Consider the following 17,497-nt stretch of genomic DNA (forward strand, 5'->3'; position numbering starts at 1 on the left):
AGCAGCGACATCTGTCCTGCAGTACAATGTGACCCAGTCAGAATTGCCCTGAAGAAGGAGACAGACGGTCACCGAAACGTCGGTGAGAATAAAGCACAGGTTGTGTAAAAAGAGTCTCTTTATTCACTATTTCACATTGTTTTCTTTGACTACAGGGGTAAGGGAGACTACCATCGACTGGGACACGGCTCGGACGATCACGTGAGGAGACCACGTAAGGTAGCGGCACTTCAGGGAAAAAATGTCATCAGCATCGCCACAGGCTCCCTGCACTGCGTGGCCTGCACAGACCAAGGTAGGACAAGAATAATTCTAGTAGGGAGGGGGTAACACCGTAACAGTATAGGCTCAAGTAGCATACATGTTCGTATAGTCTAGTTGTGAGTAACCTTGTCTCTTGGCCAAAAAGCCTTGAGTTCAAATCCTAGATGTTTTGCTCACCCAACATGCACACTACTGGAAAAGGTTGCAGTCAATAGGCGGACATTAAGATATGGTCCTCTGTTCAGATGAATTTTTCCAGGATAAGTAACCTGTAAATACATGTACTGTACTTTGCACCACTCTTCTCTCTGACACAACAATGGTGTAAATCAGGCAGTACTTTCTTAGCTCACTTCCTCTACAGTTGTAAGTTTGAGTGAACAACACATGAGACCTATCTACATGTAGTATTGTATGCACAACAAGTTACATTGAATTATTTTGTGTTTGGCTTCGGAGCCTATGCAATTTTTTTGTTTCTCTTCTTCTCAAATTATGTCTGACATTTATTTCAAGAAGACCAAGGTAGGAGGCATGTTAATTTTTACTGATTGCCTTTTCCTTTTCTATGCATATGATTAGGTAATGATTGATTGATATGCGATGTTAAATTTTTAGGTTGATGCAAGCAAATCACCAGCAAGGCTCAGAGTTTTTAATGTGCAAATTAGGTCCTGCTGACATGTTCTGTACAGTACCTGTGTCCTGACCAGGTGTGTTACCTGTCCACAGGTGAGGTGTTCACCTGGGGGGACAATGACGAGGGACAGCTGGGAGACGGGTCCACTAGCGCCATCCCTCGGCCCAGGCTAGTGGCTGCACTCCAGGGTAAGTATTCTGTTATTGCTTCCTTAGGCCACATTCAATTTGTTGGTTCTCGTTCTGATTTTTTAAAGATAATGCCGAATATGAATAAATTATCAACATGAAAACAGGGTCTAGTTATGAGGGGAAAGTGTGGGCCTTGGTACACAAAGTTTTTTGGGAGCTAATATAGTCAGATGTAAGTTTTCCTCTAAGCCCTGTCTTTTTTTCATCTTGTCTGCTTGGTGAGTTTTTACCAAAAAATAGGGAAAACGATAAACACAGCCTTGCCTGGTTCACCTCCAAGCCCTTCCTACTATATATGTTATATAATCCCCATGTCGCCGGTGTATTTTTTCATACGACCCTTGTCCTTATTGACGTGTGATTGAATACTTTTTCTCTTTAATGCAGGGGAAAAGATCAACATGTTGCTCTGCCCACAGCCATGCCTGGTCCACCTCCAAACCCTTTCTACCATAATCTCCCATGTTGCCAGTGTGTCTTTTAACACCACCCTTGTTCTTAGGGACATGTGATTGCATTTTTTTTTTTTGATAATGCAGGGAAAAAGATCAACAGAGTGGCATGTGGCTCTGCCCACAGCCTTGCCTGGTCCACCTCCAAGCCTGTGAACGCCGGCAAGCTGCCGGTCCAGGTCCCTATGGAGTACAACCACCTGCAGAACATCACCATGCCGGTCCTACGAAACCGCCTGGTCCTTTTACACCACTTCTCCGACCTCTTCTGCCCGTCCATCCCCATGTTCGACCTCCTGAGGGGGAAGCTGGCGGACGAGAACGGGAGCAAGCCTCTGGTTTGATTTCATTGATTTTATATATTTATTTTGCACATTTTAAAAAGACAATATAAAGCAGATTAAAGAAAGCAAGAAAACAGAAGAAAAAGCCATGTGGCTTACATGTATGCATGCATGCTCTTCCCCCGTCAAAATTTAAAAATCATAATACAATTTAACAACTTATAAAGTAGTAAAGATGGAACAGATAAGAAAATAATACATTAAACAATGATATAACCCAGTGCATTATACCAATTAATACGGAATGGAACGAAATAAAAATGGTTCAATAATTGATAACTAAGCAAATATCAGTAGATAAATAGAAATTTAACATCTTGCGAAATGTAACAACTTAACAAGCAAGCAAAATGTACAAATAGAAAAACAATGAGTAGGAGATTAATTAAATGTTTGGTTGTGTTATTGTGTTATGGGGTGGGCCGACTATTCATTCTTTGCAGCCAGGGGCTGAATTGCGAGGAGCTTACAATAGGCGGGGCTAAATCACAAGGGTCTGGAGGGAGCTGCCATTCAGCGCCACTCTGGTGACCTCAATACGACAGTAATTGCCCCAGGTGCAGCCAAGGTACTGTAGGTTTTTGAACCACTCACACCGCACCATCACACATGTGGCGGGTTCTTTAACGTGCCTGGGTTATGGCTCTCCCCAGACACGGGACCTCCATTTTATGTCCTATCCGAGATTGTCTAATAGTGACTTTTTTACCAGGTGGGGCTGGACACGCTGCGGGGGGTCCTGGTGTCGTCCGGGAAGGAGGCGGCGTTCAGGAAGGTGGTTCAGGCCACCATGGTGCGGGACCGCCAGCACGGACCAGTCATAGAGCTGAACAGGATACAGGTGGGTGCGGACTTCTTTAGGTTAGTTTTGGGTTCCAAGTACAGTCAAACCTGTCCAAGGACACCACTCGGGACCAATAAAATCACATCTATGTAGAAATGTGGTCACTACAGACAGCATTATGAATGCTTGTGTCAATGGGAAAAATTATCTAAGGGATCACCAAAAAGTGCTCACATTAGCCAATTGATCCCAAAGGTTTGACTTTAGGTTTCTATCGAAAGGAATAGGAATAGGATTTTTTTCCATTTGAACCAGTCATAGACCTCAACAAGATACAAGTGGGTACAGTTTTGGTCAGATTCCTGTTTGGATCTTTGAACCTGAAATCTTTTACCTCCGTGACAAATTAAGGTATTGTTTTCGGTATGTCTGTTGGTATGTTTGTGTTTTGGAGCACGGACCGGTCATAGAGCTGAACAGGATACAGGTGGGTGCAGTCCTCTTTAGGGTAGTTTTTGTTAATATACAATGTACTTCAAATATGTTTCTATTGAAAAGAATAGCATCAGGGATTCAAATTTTCCAATGGCATAGCAGGTACATTGAATAAAACTAGCAGCTGTAAAGCAGCCTAAGTACCATCCTCTATATTTAGTGACCTCTGGCTCAATCCTTCCACTTGCTAACAAAGGATTGATCCAGCGGTCACAATGGAGAATGGTACTCATCAGGCTAACTGTAAAGTACAGAGATTTGAAGAAAACCTCTCAAGTCATATCAATTCATCTGGCCTACGCTAATAGAAAGATTTGAAACCAAACTGCTTCCCCATATGGAAAAAGTCACCCAGTGACGCAAAGAATTAGAATATGTATCATTATTTGGGTTGCACTTGCTTGCGATTGAACCAGTTTGAAAGAAATGTCATCACTTTTTTTATTGTCTCCTTGCAGGTGAAGCGCTCGAGGAGTAAAGGCGGTCTGGCCGGTCCTGACGGGATCAAGTCTGTGTTCGGCCAGATGTGCTCCAAGATGGCGTCCTTCACGCCGGACAGTCTGCTGCTGCCCCACAGGGTCTGGAAGGTCAAGTTCATAGGTAGGTCAACTTAATACAAAGGTGAAGTACATTAGGTAGTTGAAGTTCTTCTATGAATAGTTTCATCAGGTTGGTACGTCACTGAATAAAAAGTCTCTTTTTTTACACAACCATTGCTTTATTCTCACCGATGTTTCAGTGACCATCTGTTACTTTCTTCAGGGTAATTGTGACCCTTGCAAACCTTGGACTTATGAAAGACTTACCATGGACCATAGTCCTCTTTTCACTGACAGTAAGTCCCATGGTCTGAAAATGGACTTACTCAGGGAGGACTGAAGATGGACTTACTGTCTAAATTGATGTAAAGGCCTTACTCTGGATAATAGTCCACCCAAACTAACACCAACTGTTCTCAAACATGTTCTCAACTATAGCAAAATGGGGTGGACTTACTGTGGGAGTAACTCCCCCTCTGAGACAAGTATGTCCACCTTTAGCCTACAGTCATCCTCTTTGTGTATCATCTTTTACTCCTATGTTTTCTATCATCTTTTAATCCTATGTTTTCCCCCCAGGAGAGAGTGTGGATGACTGCGGGGGAGGGTACAGCGAGTCCATCGCTGAGATGTGCGACGAACTGCAGAACGGCTCCACTCCCCTCATGTGCCTCACACCCAACGGTCGCGAGGAGTCAGGCGCCAACCGGGACTGCTTCATCCTCAACCCACACGCTAAGGGACCCACGCACATGAACATGTTCAGGTTCCTAGGTAAGACACAAAACCCACGCCTAACACCCATGCACAACCCACACGCCAGGGGACACATGAACATGTGCAGGTTCCTAGGTAAGACACAATACCCAAGCACAACACCCATGCACATGAACATGTTTAGTTGCCTTGGTAAGACACAAAACCCATGCTAAGGGACCCACGCACATGAACATGTTCAGGTTCTTAGGTAAGTCACAACACCCATCCTCAACCCACACGCCAAGGGACCCACGCACATGAACATGTTCAGATTCCTAGGTAAGACACAACACCCACGCACATGAACATGTTCAGGTTCCTAGGTAAGACAACACCCACGCACATGAACATGTTCAGGTACCTAGGTAAGACACAACACCCATGCACATGAACATGTTCAGGTTCCTAGGTAAGACATAGCACCCACGCACAACACCCATCCTCAACCCACACGCCAGGGGACCCACGCACATGAACATGTTCAGATTCCTAGGTAAGACTCTGCTTCCTATGTGCCTTGGACAATCCTGTTGCTTTCTGTCTGTCAGGAATTTTCAGTTGTAAAGAAGTGACCCATTTCCCCCAGCCACATGACTTTACCCACTACTTCATTTTTTTTTTTTTAGTTTTGAAGGACTATTGACTTTGCCCTAATGAAGGCAGCTGATGAGAAGTTGCCAAAATGTTGGTAGAGGTAAAATAAAGTTTGTGTACCTAAGAAAGCTATGTTGAATTGATTTACCAGCCTGACGAATTATTTGCTGATCAGGTTCACCTGACAGGGAACAACAGACAATAAGCGAGATAGTGAGTATGAGTTCTAATGTGTTGTCTGCCGCAGGTATCCTAATGGGGATAGCCATCCGTACCGGCAGCCCTCTCAGCCTGAACCTGGCGGAGCCGGTGTGGAAACAGCTGGCAGGGATGCCGCTCACCGTCACCGACCTGACTGAGATAGACAAGGACTATGTGCCAGGTAAGGAAAGAGTTTGCAGGACAGAAAGGGAAACTGCCAACTACATGATTGTATAGTTCCTTACACCCCACTTGAACAAGGACACTCATGATCAAGCATCCATATTCACGTTCCTACCAGAAGACTAGGTTCAAATCCTATCATGCTACTGATCTTGTGCTCTTAGCACTTTACAAGACCGGTCAGGATACCCTGAAGAGGGTTTTGACCAGTACTGATAAAGATAGATAGATAGATAGACATACATCACTCCACCTATTTGTTAAAAAATGGGTAGCTGACTTCGTTTGGGAGGTATAGGATGGTCAAACAAGAGGGATGGTTTCCGCCTTTCAATACCACGCCCTAGACATGGTGGATAACAACCCAATACCTTCAGACTCTCCAAAAGTTATGACACCACCTTTTCATGTATGTTTACCTTCTCTCTCCCCGGGACTGATGTACATGTATATCCGAGACGTGAAAAGGACAGCGAGGCGTTTGAGAACCCCCTATGGTTAAATTGCTGTTACCTTCCACCTCCCCCCAGGGCTGATGTATATCCGAGACATGGAGAAGGACAGCGAGGCGTTTGAGAACCCCCCTGGTTTACATGCACCTTTACCTTTTATCTTCTACACCCCCCACCCCCCTCCAGGTCTGATGTATATCGGAGACATGGAGAAGGACAGCGAGGCGTTTGACAACCCCCCTGGGTTGCTGACGGTTAACATTGTTATTTATCTCCAGGGCTGATGTACATTTGCCCTCTTAGCTCTTGAGAAGCTTGTGAGGCATTTGAGAGCCCCCCTTGGGTAATTGAAGGTCAATGTTATACATATTGTACTTGTCTCCAGGGCTGATGTACATCCGAGACATGGAGAAGGACAGCGAGGCGTTTGACAACCCCCCCATGCCCTTCAGCACGTCCAGCGCGTCAGGCGACGAGGTGAAGCTGAGCCCGAAGTACTCCACCATCACCCCCGACAACCGACAGGAGTACGTACGGCTGGCGCTCAACTACAGGTCTGTGGGAGCATTTCTTTGTTTCAGTCTTCAGCTTACCTTTTTTCATGATCAGGCAACACCAAGTTATCCTTGTGGTTCCAGGACATTTCTTAGCACAAATTCAACAATCAGTCAAGATGACAACAAATGGTCAAGAGGAAAACTTGAATCTGGTTATACTCACCCTGATACTGTATATACTTAGGTACAAATGTATCCCTCAGAGTCTATTTTCATGTGGATTTTGCAGTTACTTATCATCTTTGTAAAACTGAAACCCAACAAATTTAATTCTTGTGGCCTTAAGGAACCTGCCTCTTGACTTCGTAGAAGGAGTTGAGTTTGAATCTTGACTCTTGATGTTGACTAATTGTATGCCACAGGAAACAATTGCAGTCTTTAGGATAAAATGATTTGGACTTCTGTCTGTTCATTTGTTGCAAAAAGAGGAGAAATTTCCCTTGAAATCCAAGCAAGATGTACTGAACATTAGAAGAACCAGTGGAAGACAGACCCTTTGGTAAGGTCAGCTGGATCAGGAAAAAATGCAATTTTGTTTTTCAGACTGCATGAGTTTGAGCAGCAGGTGGCAGCTGTGAGGGAGGGCATGGCCAGAGTCATCCCTGTCCCCCTCCTCTCGCTCTTCACTGGGTACGAGCTGGAGACTATGGTAAGTACCTGTCACCATGGTTACCTGTTACTGTGGCAACCTGTCACCTTGTCAACATGTTGCCGTGACAACCTATCATCCCCATTTCCCTCCTCTTGCTCTTCACTTGTTATGAGCTGGAAACAATGGGCACCATGGTAACCTGACACCATGGTAACATGAGTGTCATCCCTGTCACCCAGTTCTCTCTTTCTTCACAATATCTGATTAAGTAAACATTTAGTTTCTTAGTAAATAAAATTTAACTTTGACTTAAGTGCTGAAGGCTTTAGTTTAGTGTAAGGTGTAGGTTTGAATTAAATGTTTTGTCCCACTCCCAGGAACGTGGCAGCTCCGACATCCCACTGTACAACCTGAAATCTGTGGTGACGTACAAGGGGACCGACGCTTACTACAGTCAGAAATGTATATGAATGAGAAATATATAAACCATAGAACACTTGAGCTAACTATAAACGATGAATCCACTCCCAGGTTTGTGGCAGCCCTGACATCCCGCTGTACAACCTGAAGTCGGTGGCGACCTACAAGGGGATCGACGCCAACGCGCCGCTGGTCAGGTGGTTCTGGGAGGTCATGGAAGAGTTCTCCAATCAGGAGCGCTCGCTCTTCCTCCGCTTTGTCTGGGGACGGACGCGCCTGCCCAGGACGATCGCCGACTTCAGGGGCCGAGACTTTGTGCTTCAGGTAGGAATTATGGGCTGCAAGACGCTGGTCACTTTAAATTGGGAAGTGCAGTTTTCAGATTTCGAGGTGGCCATGTTGGAAATGCAATGTTTCAAATTTTTTCTCTTGTCTTTCACCCTGGTACTGCAGCAGAACTTGCGTTTTTTGTATCTTTTTACCGGAACTGCTGTGGTCTTTATTTTTTTGTGGCAGACAGCTTGTGATGTGAGGAAGAAGTGCCACTGGTGGATGTTTGGTTCTCCTAGCAGCTTGTTTTGGAACTGCGGGAGTGTTTTTCTCAAAATCATTCAAAGAAAGGATGGATTTTCATGACATCTTTTATGATCTTTTGTTTGCTTTTGCCCCCAGGTTCTAGATAAGTACAACCCACCTGACCACTTCCTGCCGGAGTCCTACACCTGCTTCTTCCTACTGAAGATGCCCAGATACTCCTGCAAGCCTGTGCTCAGGGAGAAACTAAAGTACGTATAACTATAACTATAACACACTTACACACACACACTTGTGCACACACACGCATACATACACATTAACACAAACACACACACACAGATACTCCTGCAAGCCTGTGCTCAGGGAGAAACTAAAGTACGTACAACAGACGCACGCACGGACGTGCATGTGCACGTATTCACACAGACACACACACACACACAAACACACACACAGATACTCCTGCAAGCCTGTGCTCAGGGAGAAGCTAAAGTACGTATAACACACTTACACACGCACACGTGTGCACACACGCACGCACGCACACACAGATACACAGATACTCCTGCAAGCCTGTGCTCAGGGAGAAACTAAAGTATGTATGCCCCCTTCTACACACAGACATTCACACTCACACACACACACATACATACGAGGGGCGTTCAATAAGTAATGCCCCAGACCCATTTCCCATAGCAGGAGATTAATGAAACTTCGCACAGTTATTAGTCTTTCTCTTCATAGGAACCACCCAGAGTTATGCATTTCTTCCATCGTTTGATGCAGCTCTGGACACCGTTTTTATAGAAGACCCCAGGTTGGTCCTCCAACTGATGCCTCATCAATGGCAGAAGAGGGACGACCAGGTCTGGGAGCTGTTTCCACAGACTTACGGCCATGTTTAAATTCACGATACCAGCATTTTACAAGGTCATATGATGGGGCATCATCACCATAAGTTTCTTTCATTTCATCAAAAGTCTTCTTTGGTTTGCGTCAGTTCAAATACAAAAAGCGGATCACTGCGCGACACTCAACTGGCTCCATTTCACACCTGTTCCATTTCACACCTGACTCTGTTCAAACAACAGTACATCAGAAACCTCAGTTAGTTCAGAGCTGTTTTTTGCAACAAGTAATTCATAGAGATATAAATCATTACACATGCAAAATTTCATTAAGATCAAACAACTGGAAATGAGTCAGGGGCATAACTTATTGAACGCCCCTCGTACATACAGACATCAGACATACACGCACACACACACAGATACTCCTGCAAGTCTGTGCTCGGGGGGAAACTAAATTATGTACAACACATGCACACAGACAGGCACACACACATGCACGCACGCACACACACACACACACACAGATACTCACAGACACACACACAGATACTGCAAGCCTGTGCTCATCGAGAAACTCAAGTACGTACAACAGACACACACACAGATACTCCTACAAGCCTGTGATCATGGAGAAACTAAAGTATGTACAACAGACATACACAAACACACACATACGCATACTTGTCAAAAAGTTAGTCTATAGGCAATTTCCCAGTTACTGTCAATATGTTATCATATACATGTAGCAAGTCGTAGATCACCTTTAAAGTAAGCTAAAATTTGATTCCATGAATTGATTCAATAAAGATAGCTTTCCTCACAGATTGTTCTCCTTCCCTGCAGATATGCCATACACTTCTGCAAGTCCATCGACACCGATGACTACGCTCGCATCGCTCTAACTGGGGAGACCGTCGCCGAGGAAACAAGTGAGGAGTCGGAAGACGACGATATGGACAGCATCGACTCTGATTCCGAACCTGTTGAGTCCTCTGAAGACGAATAAGCCTCCTCCCTGCACCCTCATTTGTGTAGTGGTACCACCCAGATGTCTGTCAGTTCAGTCTGGTATAGGCTCATCCATTTTGCTAATAGGGGAGTTTAAAGCAGTATACTCCTCTGAAGACACACAAGTCTGGAATTTCCAGACAACCCCCCATCTGTGCATTGGTATCACCCAGACATTTGTCAATGCATTTCTGTAATGTGTATAGGACTCATCCATTTAATGAATATAGGGGAATTCAAAGCATTTGACTCCTCTGAAGACACACAAGTCTGAAGTTTTTTCAGAGCATCCCCATCTGTGTAGTGGTATCACCCAGACATGTGGGAGTACATTTCTGTATAGGATTCTTCCATTTCATTCATAGGGGAGAAAATGCCAGTAGTACATACTAGTCTAAGTCTTCTCAGAAATTAGTTTAAGAGAAAGCAATGCTGTATCTTGTACATTGAAAATCTTTTTTTCGTTTATGAGCTAATAAGTAAGGTGATGCTTATATGTGGGATTGTGTATAGAATTAGGAGAAATCATGAGAAAAAGAATTCCAACCTTCTTTACTTAATCCTGTGGCTGTTAAGTTATAGCTTTTTTTTACTGCAGTTCAGAAAGCCGGAAACAATACCAGTATTTTGTGCAGAGTGGTGCAGTATGAAATGTTGCATGATGGTCTACAAAATGTCTGAAAAGTGGACTCCTTTTTTCATATTGAAATTATTAATAGTAGAGATTGGGCAAAGAAGATCTAGGTGGAAAAAAAATTAAAAAATATTGTCAGATTTATGAAGAAGTGAAAACAAAGAGATATTAAAAGTTAAAGCATTAAGTATATAGTAAGAAAAGAGGACCGGACAGTGAAAAGAATTCTGTATGATATAAAAGAATATAAGTTGCAACAAATGGCAATACTTTGACTAGAATGCAGTTATGTATAGATGAACTGCGGGGTTGCGATATGGTGAATCGTAAGGCAAGGGGATATGACCACAATGATACGTGATACAGAATACAAATGTATGTTCCCTGCCCATTCTTGGTTTGTCACCAGTGGAAGATGGTGTGCATCGTGTTAACATCATTAAAGAACAGACAAACTAGACTGGGATCTGTTTGATTTCTTGTGAGTCAGTTACCACAGCCGCAAAGTGAAATATATTATCTGTATACAGTCCAACCTGTACTACCTGAACACCTATAGGTATACATAAAGGTGCACTCTCACTGCACTTGCATCACTGCAGGGTTTGAATGATACTCAACGAATTTCAGAGATAAAGAACAAATCTTATAATTTTGTGTATTTTGTCGTCTTCTAAGTCATACTTTTACGTATTACGTAATGCCTAAATTAAAAGAATCAGAGAAAATAACAAAACAGTGACGCAGTGAACGAGCCCCACACTGACGCAAGCTTGACACAAGTGCGGTGAGAGCGCACCTTAAGGATCACCTGACCATTGGTATACAGTCAAACCTGTACTAGTAACCTACTCTCCAAGCAGAGGTTAGGCTCCGGCTGTTTTTTTAACGTTTTTTTTTAGTCATTTTCATGGGGCTTTCTATTTTGCATTGTATCTTGTATTTCAAGAAAAATGACAGAAAGCCCGATGAAAATACAGCCGGAGCCTAGCCTCTGCTTGGAGAGTAGATGCGACCTAAAACGTTTCCAATGTAGCTAAAAACCTAAACTCCATTGTTATGAAATGCTATACAACATATCTTGAGGGGGGAACGTATTTATTCAAAACGTATCTTACACGTTGATAGACTTGCTTCTCAGAGTCACGGCGACAAGATATAAACCTGACATGACTGAACTGGCCTGACGAACATACGTTTTCTTTAGTGGGTAATCAGGCACAATGTGTGACCCCTGTTGACCCCTATTGACCTCCACACGGGTCACAACACTGATTTGATTTGTCTGGCGTCTGTGACAAAATCACGCTACGTGTTGCCACGTCCTTCCTGTGATTTGATTTGCTCGTCGTGTTTTGGTCGATGTTTAAGGCTATGAGAAATAAGGTAGGGAATGTTTCTTTACTTTGACTTGATCTTCTGGCCTCACTGCATGCTGTTGCTGGGGCAACGATCGCTTGGAAAAACGTAAATTTACATTATGTCCAAGGAGGCTTTTTTCACCTTGTTATGTCTAAGTCTTCGACGTAAATTACATTTACGTTTTTCCTTGCGATCGTTGCCTCAGCTATGCATGCTGCAACGTTTGAAGCTTAATGTGATGGGGGAGGAGGGGTGGGTGTTAAAAATCCACAAGCAGATGTAACATAGAACTTTCTCCCGACCCTTACCCTGGGAGCCAGACAGGACCGAGTAGCTAGCGAGTTTTGTTTGGGGAGCCAAGGTAGTCAGCCCGCCGACCTCACATTAGCGCTCCGGGGTAGTTTAAGCCCGAAGTAGTTATTGCAGGTGGACCTTATCGGGCTTAAGCTCCCCGGGGCGCTAATAGCAGATCGACGGGCCTGACTGTCTCGGGCCACCGAATAAACTGTCCTAGCTGCCCAATCACGGCTGGCTCCCAGGGAACCCGGCCCGGTGCACGCAGAATAGTCAAGTCATTGCACAACAATTGTTGCGGGTACAATGTAAGGCAAGACCTTGTAACAAGGCAGTATACATGTACATTGTATAAGACAACATACAGGACATGTAGGTTCTATTAAAGCTACATTTGTATTGACGAACCGATCTAGAAATGCTCCCAACAACAAAAAGGTGCAAATCATCAGTCAAGCCGTCCAAGAGCTAAATACATAGAGAGGTCTTCGACCCGAAATTAGTCTTGGGCGACTGCTTTAGTTTAGGGCTTCTTTTGCATAATACATTATTAGCCCTGTGTGAATATCAACATAGAGCTAAAACTATTAAGCAAAAGAAGCCCTACAGCTGCAGCACATACCGTAAATGCAGAAATTTTCGCGGTGGTTTTATGTATTGCAAATTTAACGCGAACTTAAAACCACCGCGAACATTTTTAAGGCAGTAAGAGACTAGTCAGTCCATGGTGCTACCACAAACTTAAAACCACCAGTACTTTTCCCGCTATCGTGAAATTAAATCCCCGCAAACTTACATGCATTTACAGTATATAGAGATGTAGTAGATGCCTTTATGTTGGTCTAACCTAGCTGTAGAAGTCTCTGTTCATCTCTCCAGGTAGCAAAATCTTTATTATGTGTTGCAAAGTTGCATTATATTGGCTAATATACATAAAAGGACAAAAAAGGTAATTGCAACAATACTGTTCTAACTGGTTGTGATTGATTTGTAAAATAATGTTCTTTCAGATAAGTGATCAGGGTATGGCTGAATCCAACTTTGGAGATCATGAAGATGTTGAACAAGAACAGACCGAAGAGAAACCCTACATGTGTGAGGAGTGTGGATACAGCACTGCAAAGAGGACTGACTTTTTCAGACATATGAGAACTCACACAGGAGAAAAACCCTTCAAGTGTGACCAGTGTGACTACTCTGCTAACCGGAAATCTCATCTGGACCGACATCGAGTAAAACACACAGGTGAGAAACCCTACATGTGTGAGAAGTGCAGCTATTGGACAGCTGATAAATCTGCCTTATCCCGGCATATGAGAACTCATACAGGGGAGAGACCATTCAAGTGTGACCTGTGTGACTATTCTGCAGCGCTGAAAAACACTTTGGACTGCCATCGAGTGAATCACACTGGTAAGCAACCCTTTATATGTGGGGAGTGTGGGTACGGAACTGCTAAGAAGACTGACTTATCCATACATATGAGGACTCATACAGGGGAGAAACCCTACAAGTGTGACCAGTGTGACTATGCTGCTACCCGGAAATTCCATTTGGAAAGTCATCGAAGAAAACACACCGGTGAGAAACCCTACATGTGTGGGAAGTGTGGGTACAGAACGGGTGATAAGTCTGACTTATCCAGACATATAAGAACTCATACAGGAGAAAAACCCTACAAATGTGACATGTGTGACTATTCTGCAGCCCAGAAATCCAATTTGGATATTCATCGAGTAAGACACACTGGTGAGAAACCCTACATGTGTGGGGAGTGTGGGTACAGGACTGCTCATAAATATGTCCTATTCAAGCATATGAGAACTCATACAGGAGAAAAACCCTACAAGTGTGACCAGTGTGACTTTGCTGTTACCCGGAAATCCATTTTGGAGAAGCATCGACTAAAACACAATCATCAGGTGGCAAACCCTTCATGTGTGGGGAGCGTGCGTACAGAACAGCCTTGAGGTCAGGGCTATAGCCAGCGTCCGTTTTCCCGTCAATTGACGGAAATTTGCTGCGTGTGACGGAAAAATTTTAAAACCAATCCGTCAATTTTGACGGACAAAAATCTGATAAAAGCTCCTTGGTGGAAGGCTACTGGCTGCTTGGGGACCCTGTCCACGGCCGTAAAAGCCACACACTGTTTGTTTTGCTATTGTTATGATTGTTGACAATGTGTGTCGGTGCCCTTTCGCATACGATAATCTCATTAAAACTCGTTTTTCAAGGTCTCAGTTCAGTCTCTCTAACTCCTGGAATAGTGTTTTCGCGACAATGGGAATTGGCTGACAGAAAAAAATGTCGAGCTGGCTAGAGCCCTGCTTGAGGTCTTATCTTAATTAACATATTGGAACTCATATGGGAGGGTCTGCATGCTCTTTTACATAAGGCGTAGGCAGCCTATTTTTATTTCCCTTAATTCGTAGGAAAACCATTTTATCTACGTAATTTGTAGCGAGGCGACCAAATTTAGCGTAATTGCCTTCCTTGATTTAGCGTAATACGTAGGGGGTTCGTTGTCAGGACCCCACATGTAGACCCTCATATGGGAATGGGAGGAAAACACTACAAGTGTAACCAATGTGAACATTTTGTGTGAAAAAAGCCTTTGATTACAATATAGCAAAATCTTTTTGTCATATTGAATTTGACTATTGTTAGTAGAACAACAATCACAAACAAGATCTTGGTGGAAAAAAGATATTGTTATGAAGAAATCGAAAGTTATCTAAAGACATATTATAAGTGTGTTGTGTAAAATATTTTTAGAATGTGTAAAAGAAAAGAGGATCAAATAGATGAAACTATGAAAAATACTGTATGATTAAAACATAATATAAGCTGCAACAGATGGTAATGCCAACTAGAATGCAGTTTTGTATACTGAACTGGTGTTAAAAAGATATTGTTATGAAGAAGTAGGAAATTACGTAAAGATATATTATAAGTGTGTGGTGTAAAATATTTTTAGAATGTGTAAAAGAAAAGAGGATCAAACAGATGAAAAAGTACCGTGTGATAAAAACATTATATAAGCTGCAACAAATGGCAACACGTTGACTAGAATGCAGTTTTGTATTCTGAACTGGTGTTAAAAAGATATTGTTATGAAGAAGTAGGAAAGTATCAAAACTTTCTAAAGATATATTATAAGTGTGTGGTGTATACATTTTTGTATTTTAAAAATGTGTAAAAGAAAACTGACGATCAAATAGATGAAAAATACTGTATGATAAAAATATTATGATATAAGGTGCAACAAATGGCAACATGTTGACTAGAATGCACTTTTGTATTAATGAACTGTAGCATTGCAACATAATTAAAGAAAAGACAAACTGGACTTGGGATGTCTTTGATTTGTTTTCTTTAGATTTCTCGAGTTGGTTACCACAGGCACAGAGTACTACAGTCAAACCTTTACAAGTGACCATCACTACATAAAGACCACCTGGTCAATGATAATCACAGTCAAACCTGGAACAAATGACCACTTCTACATATAAGAGGGTCTGCATGCTCTTTTACGTAAGACGCAGGCAGCCTATTTTATTTCCTGTAATTCGTAGGGAAAACCATCTTATCTACGTAAATCGTAGCGAGGTGACGAGATTTAGCGTAATTGCCTTCCTTGATTTAGCGTAATACGTAGGGGGTTCTCCTGAATTCAGCGTAAATCGTTGTCAGGACCCCCCATACTGACCCTCATATAAGGACCACCTGGCCATTGACTACATATGTTTAGTCCTCAACCTCAGTCCTGTATACTAGTGACCACCTCTACATCAGGATCGCCTGGCCATTTACATGTAGTACAGCCAAACCCTTTACTAGTGACCATGTACCACCTGGCCATTGATGTAGGTAAACCTGTACTAGTGACCACCTCTACATAATGACCACCTGGCCATTGTCAACCAACCTGTTCCTATTTTGCATCAAGGATCCTACCTAGTGCCCATCTTTGCACATTTATCGGTCCCCTTGGTGGTCTTTTGGGGCAGTTTTGACTGTATTTTACCCCCATTTCAGACATATTTCCTCATGATCAGTCCAATGTTTGATGGGCCCCCTTGGAAATCAACACTGCACTGTTGTAGGGGCTACCCATCTGTCTCAAGATGAAATAAATAAATAAATAAATAAATTTCTTTTAGTCACTTGTTTACAGTGTAGCTGAAATCATAAGTTCTGGTCAAATTTCTAAACAACAAATTCTAAGGGGGAAACTTCATCTATATGCGAAACATAATCTTTTATTTCTAAAGACAGATTTGTTTCTCAAAGTCACGACGACCAGACATATCTGAATTGGGCATGACGAACGTACGTTTGTTTTTGTCAGTGGGTAATCAGGTATATTATGTGACCTCTTTTGACCCCAACTGACCTGTGGTGAGAAACAAGAAAGAAACCCGACGCGGTCACGTCTTTCCAGCGGTTTGATCTACTCGTCATGCTTGGATGAGTGCTCCAGACTGGAGGAAGTAAGGTAGAAAATGTTACTGACATACCATGACTTGATTGTGACCAAAAAAATGCAATCTTTTGAACCCATGGCTGTCTACTCTTAGTCTCCAAGCAGACCCAACATGCAACAGTGCCTTAGAGATCAGGGGTGCCTAAGCATTTGCACGAACCCTATGAAATTCGTACGAATATTATGTGATACACACGAATCACTATGCGAAAACGCACGAATATTATGAAATTCGCACGAATCACTATGCGAAATCGTACGAATTTTATGAAATTCGCACGAATCACTATGTGACACACACGAGCCTTATGTGATTTGCACGATCCTTATGCAAAAACGGCGGCCGGGAGGAGGCATGATTTTGAGCGTTTCTACCCGAGATATTTATATTTCAAGGCATGGAATGGACATTTACCGTCGCAAAGATGTATTTGATAGCCTGTGAGCTACTGTGCTGCTTCTGTTCGTCCCGTGACGACGGATAATCCGTAGCTGCCGAGCGAAGTCTGCACCGTGAAAAGCCTGCTGCCCTCGGAACCTCCTCGCCACACGGGTGGGCGTCCTGCTGTAGAGTCGCACACCTTTACCGCGCGCAACTCATATGGATCTCGCGATGCTGGGGACATCACTCACTCTGGAAAGCATGGACTTTTCTCGCTACTTGTGAGATGACACCACTTTCAAAAGCGGCGTTGGAGGCTGTGTCAGGCAAAAACCACCATTTAGAGCAAAATAAATGGAAAAGGAGAGGTGGCTTCTATCCGTCTTAGAAGACAATGGAAGGCAGACCGGGTGGGTTAGGCAGACCTCGCCTGCCTGGCCTGCACGTGACTTTTTTTACTTGAAGTAAGGGTGTGC

At 43.2% G+C, this 17,497-nt stretch overlaps 2 protein-coding genes across 2 annotated transcripts in view; both read left to right on the forward strand.

The window, feature by feature from the left end:
• LOC118419289 (E3 ubiquitin-protein ligase HERC2-like) overlaps positions 1-10,957 on the forward strand; it is a 117,410-nt gene extending 106,453 nt beyond the window's left edge. The window contains exons 85-96 of the mRNA XM_035825635.1: positions 156-295; positions 997-1,092; positions 1,635-1,885; positions 2,604-2,732; positions 3,629-3,770; positions 4,289-4,483; positions 5,310-5,444; positions 6,284-6,452; positions 6,999-7,104; positions 7,579-7,791; positions 8,140-8,252; positions 9,699-10,957. Coding sequence (XP_035681528.1) covers positions 156-295; positions 997-1,092; positions 1,635-1,885; positions 2,604-2,732; positions 3,629-3,770; positions 4,289-4,483; positions 5,310-5,444; positions 6,284-6,452; positions 6,999-7,104; positions 7,579-7,791; positions 8,140-8,252; positions 9,699-9,861 — 1,852 coding nt within the window. The 3' untranslated portion in view covers positions 9,862-10,957. The remainder of the gene's footprint in view (positions 1-155; positions 296-996; positions 1,093-1,634; positions 1,886-2,603; positions 2,733-3,628; positions 3,771-4,288; positions 4,484-5,309; positions 5,445-6,283; positions 6,453-6,998; positions 7,105-7,578; positions 7,792-8,139; positions 8,253-9,698) is intronic.
• A 2,210-nt stretch (positions 10,958-13,167) lies between these two features.
• LOC118418818 (zinc finger protein 525-like) lies at positions 13,168-14,755 on the forward strand. The gene is made up of 2 exons (XM_035824871.1): positions 13,168-14,124; positions 14,487-14,755. Exon 1 carries the CDS (start codon positions 13,179-13,181, stop codon positions 14,121-14,123), a length of 945 nt encoding a protein of 314 aa, XP_035680764.1. The 5' UTR covers positions 13,168-13,178; the 3' UTR covers position 14,124; positions 14,487-14,755.
• Positions 14,756-17,497: the final 2,742 nt, after the last annotated feature.

Source organism: Branchiostoma floridae, chromosome 7 (assembly GCF_000003815.2).
Source record: "Branchiostoma floridae strain S238N-H82 chromosome 7, Bfl_VNyyK, whole genome shotgun sequence".
In the NCBI taxonomy this organism is placed as follows: Eukaryota; Metazoa; Chordata; class Leptocardii; order Amphioxiformes; family Branchiostomatidae; genus Branchiostoma; species Branchiostoma floridae.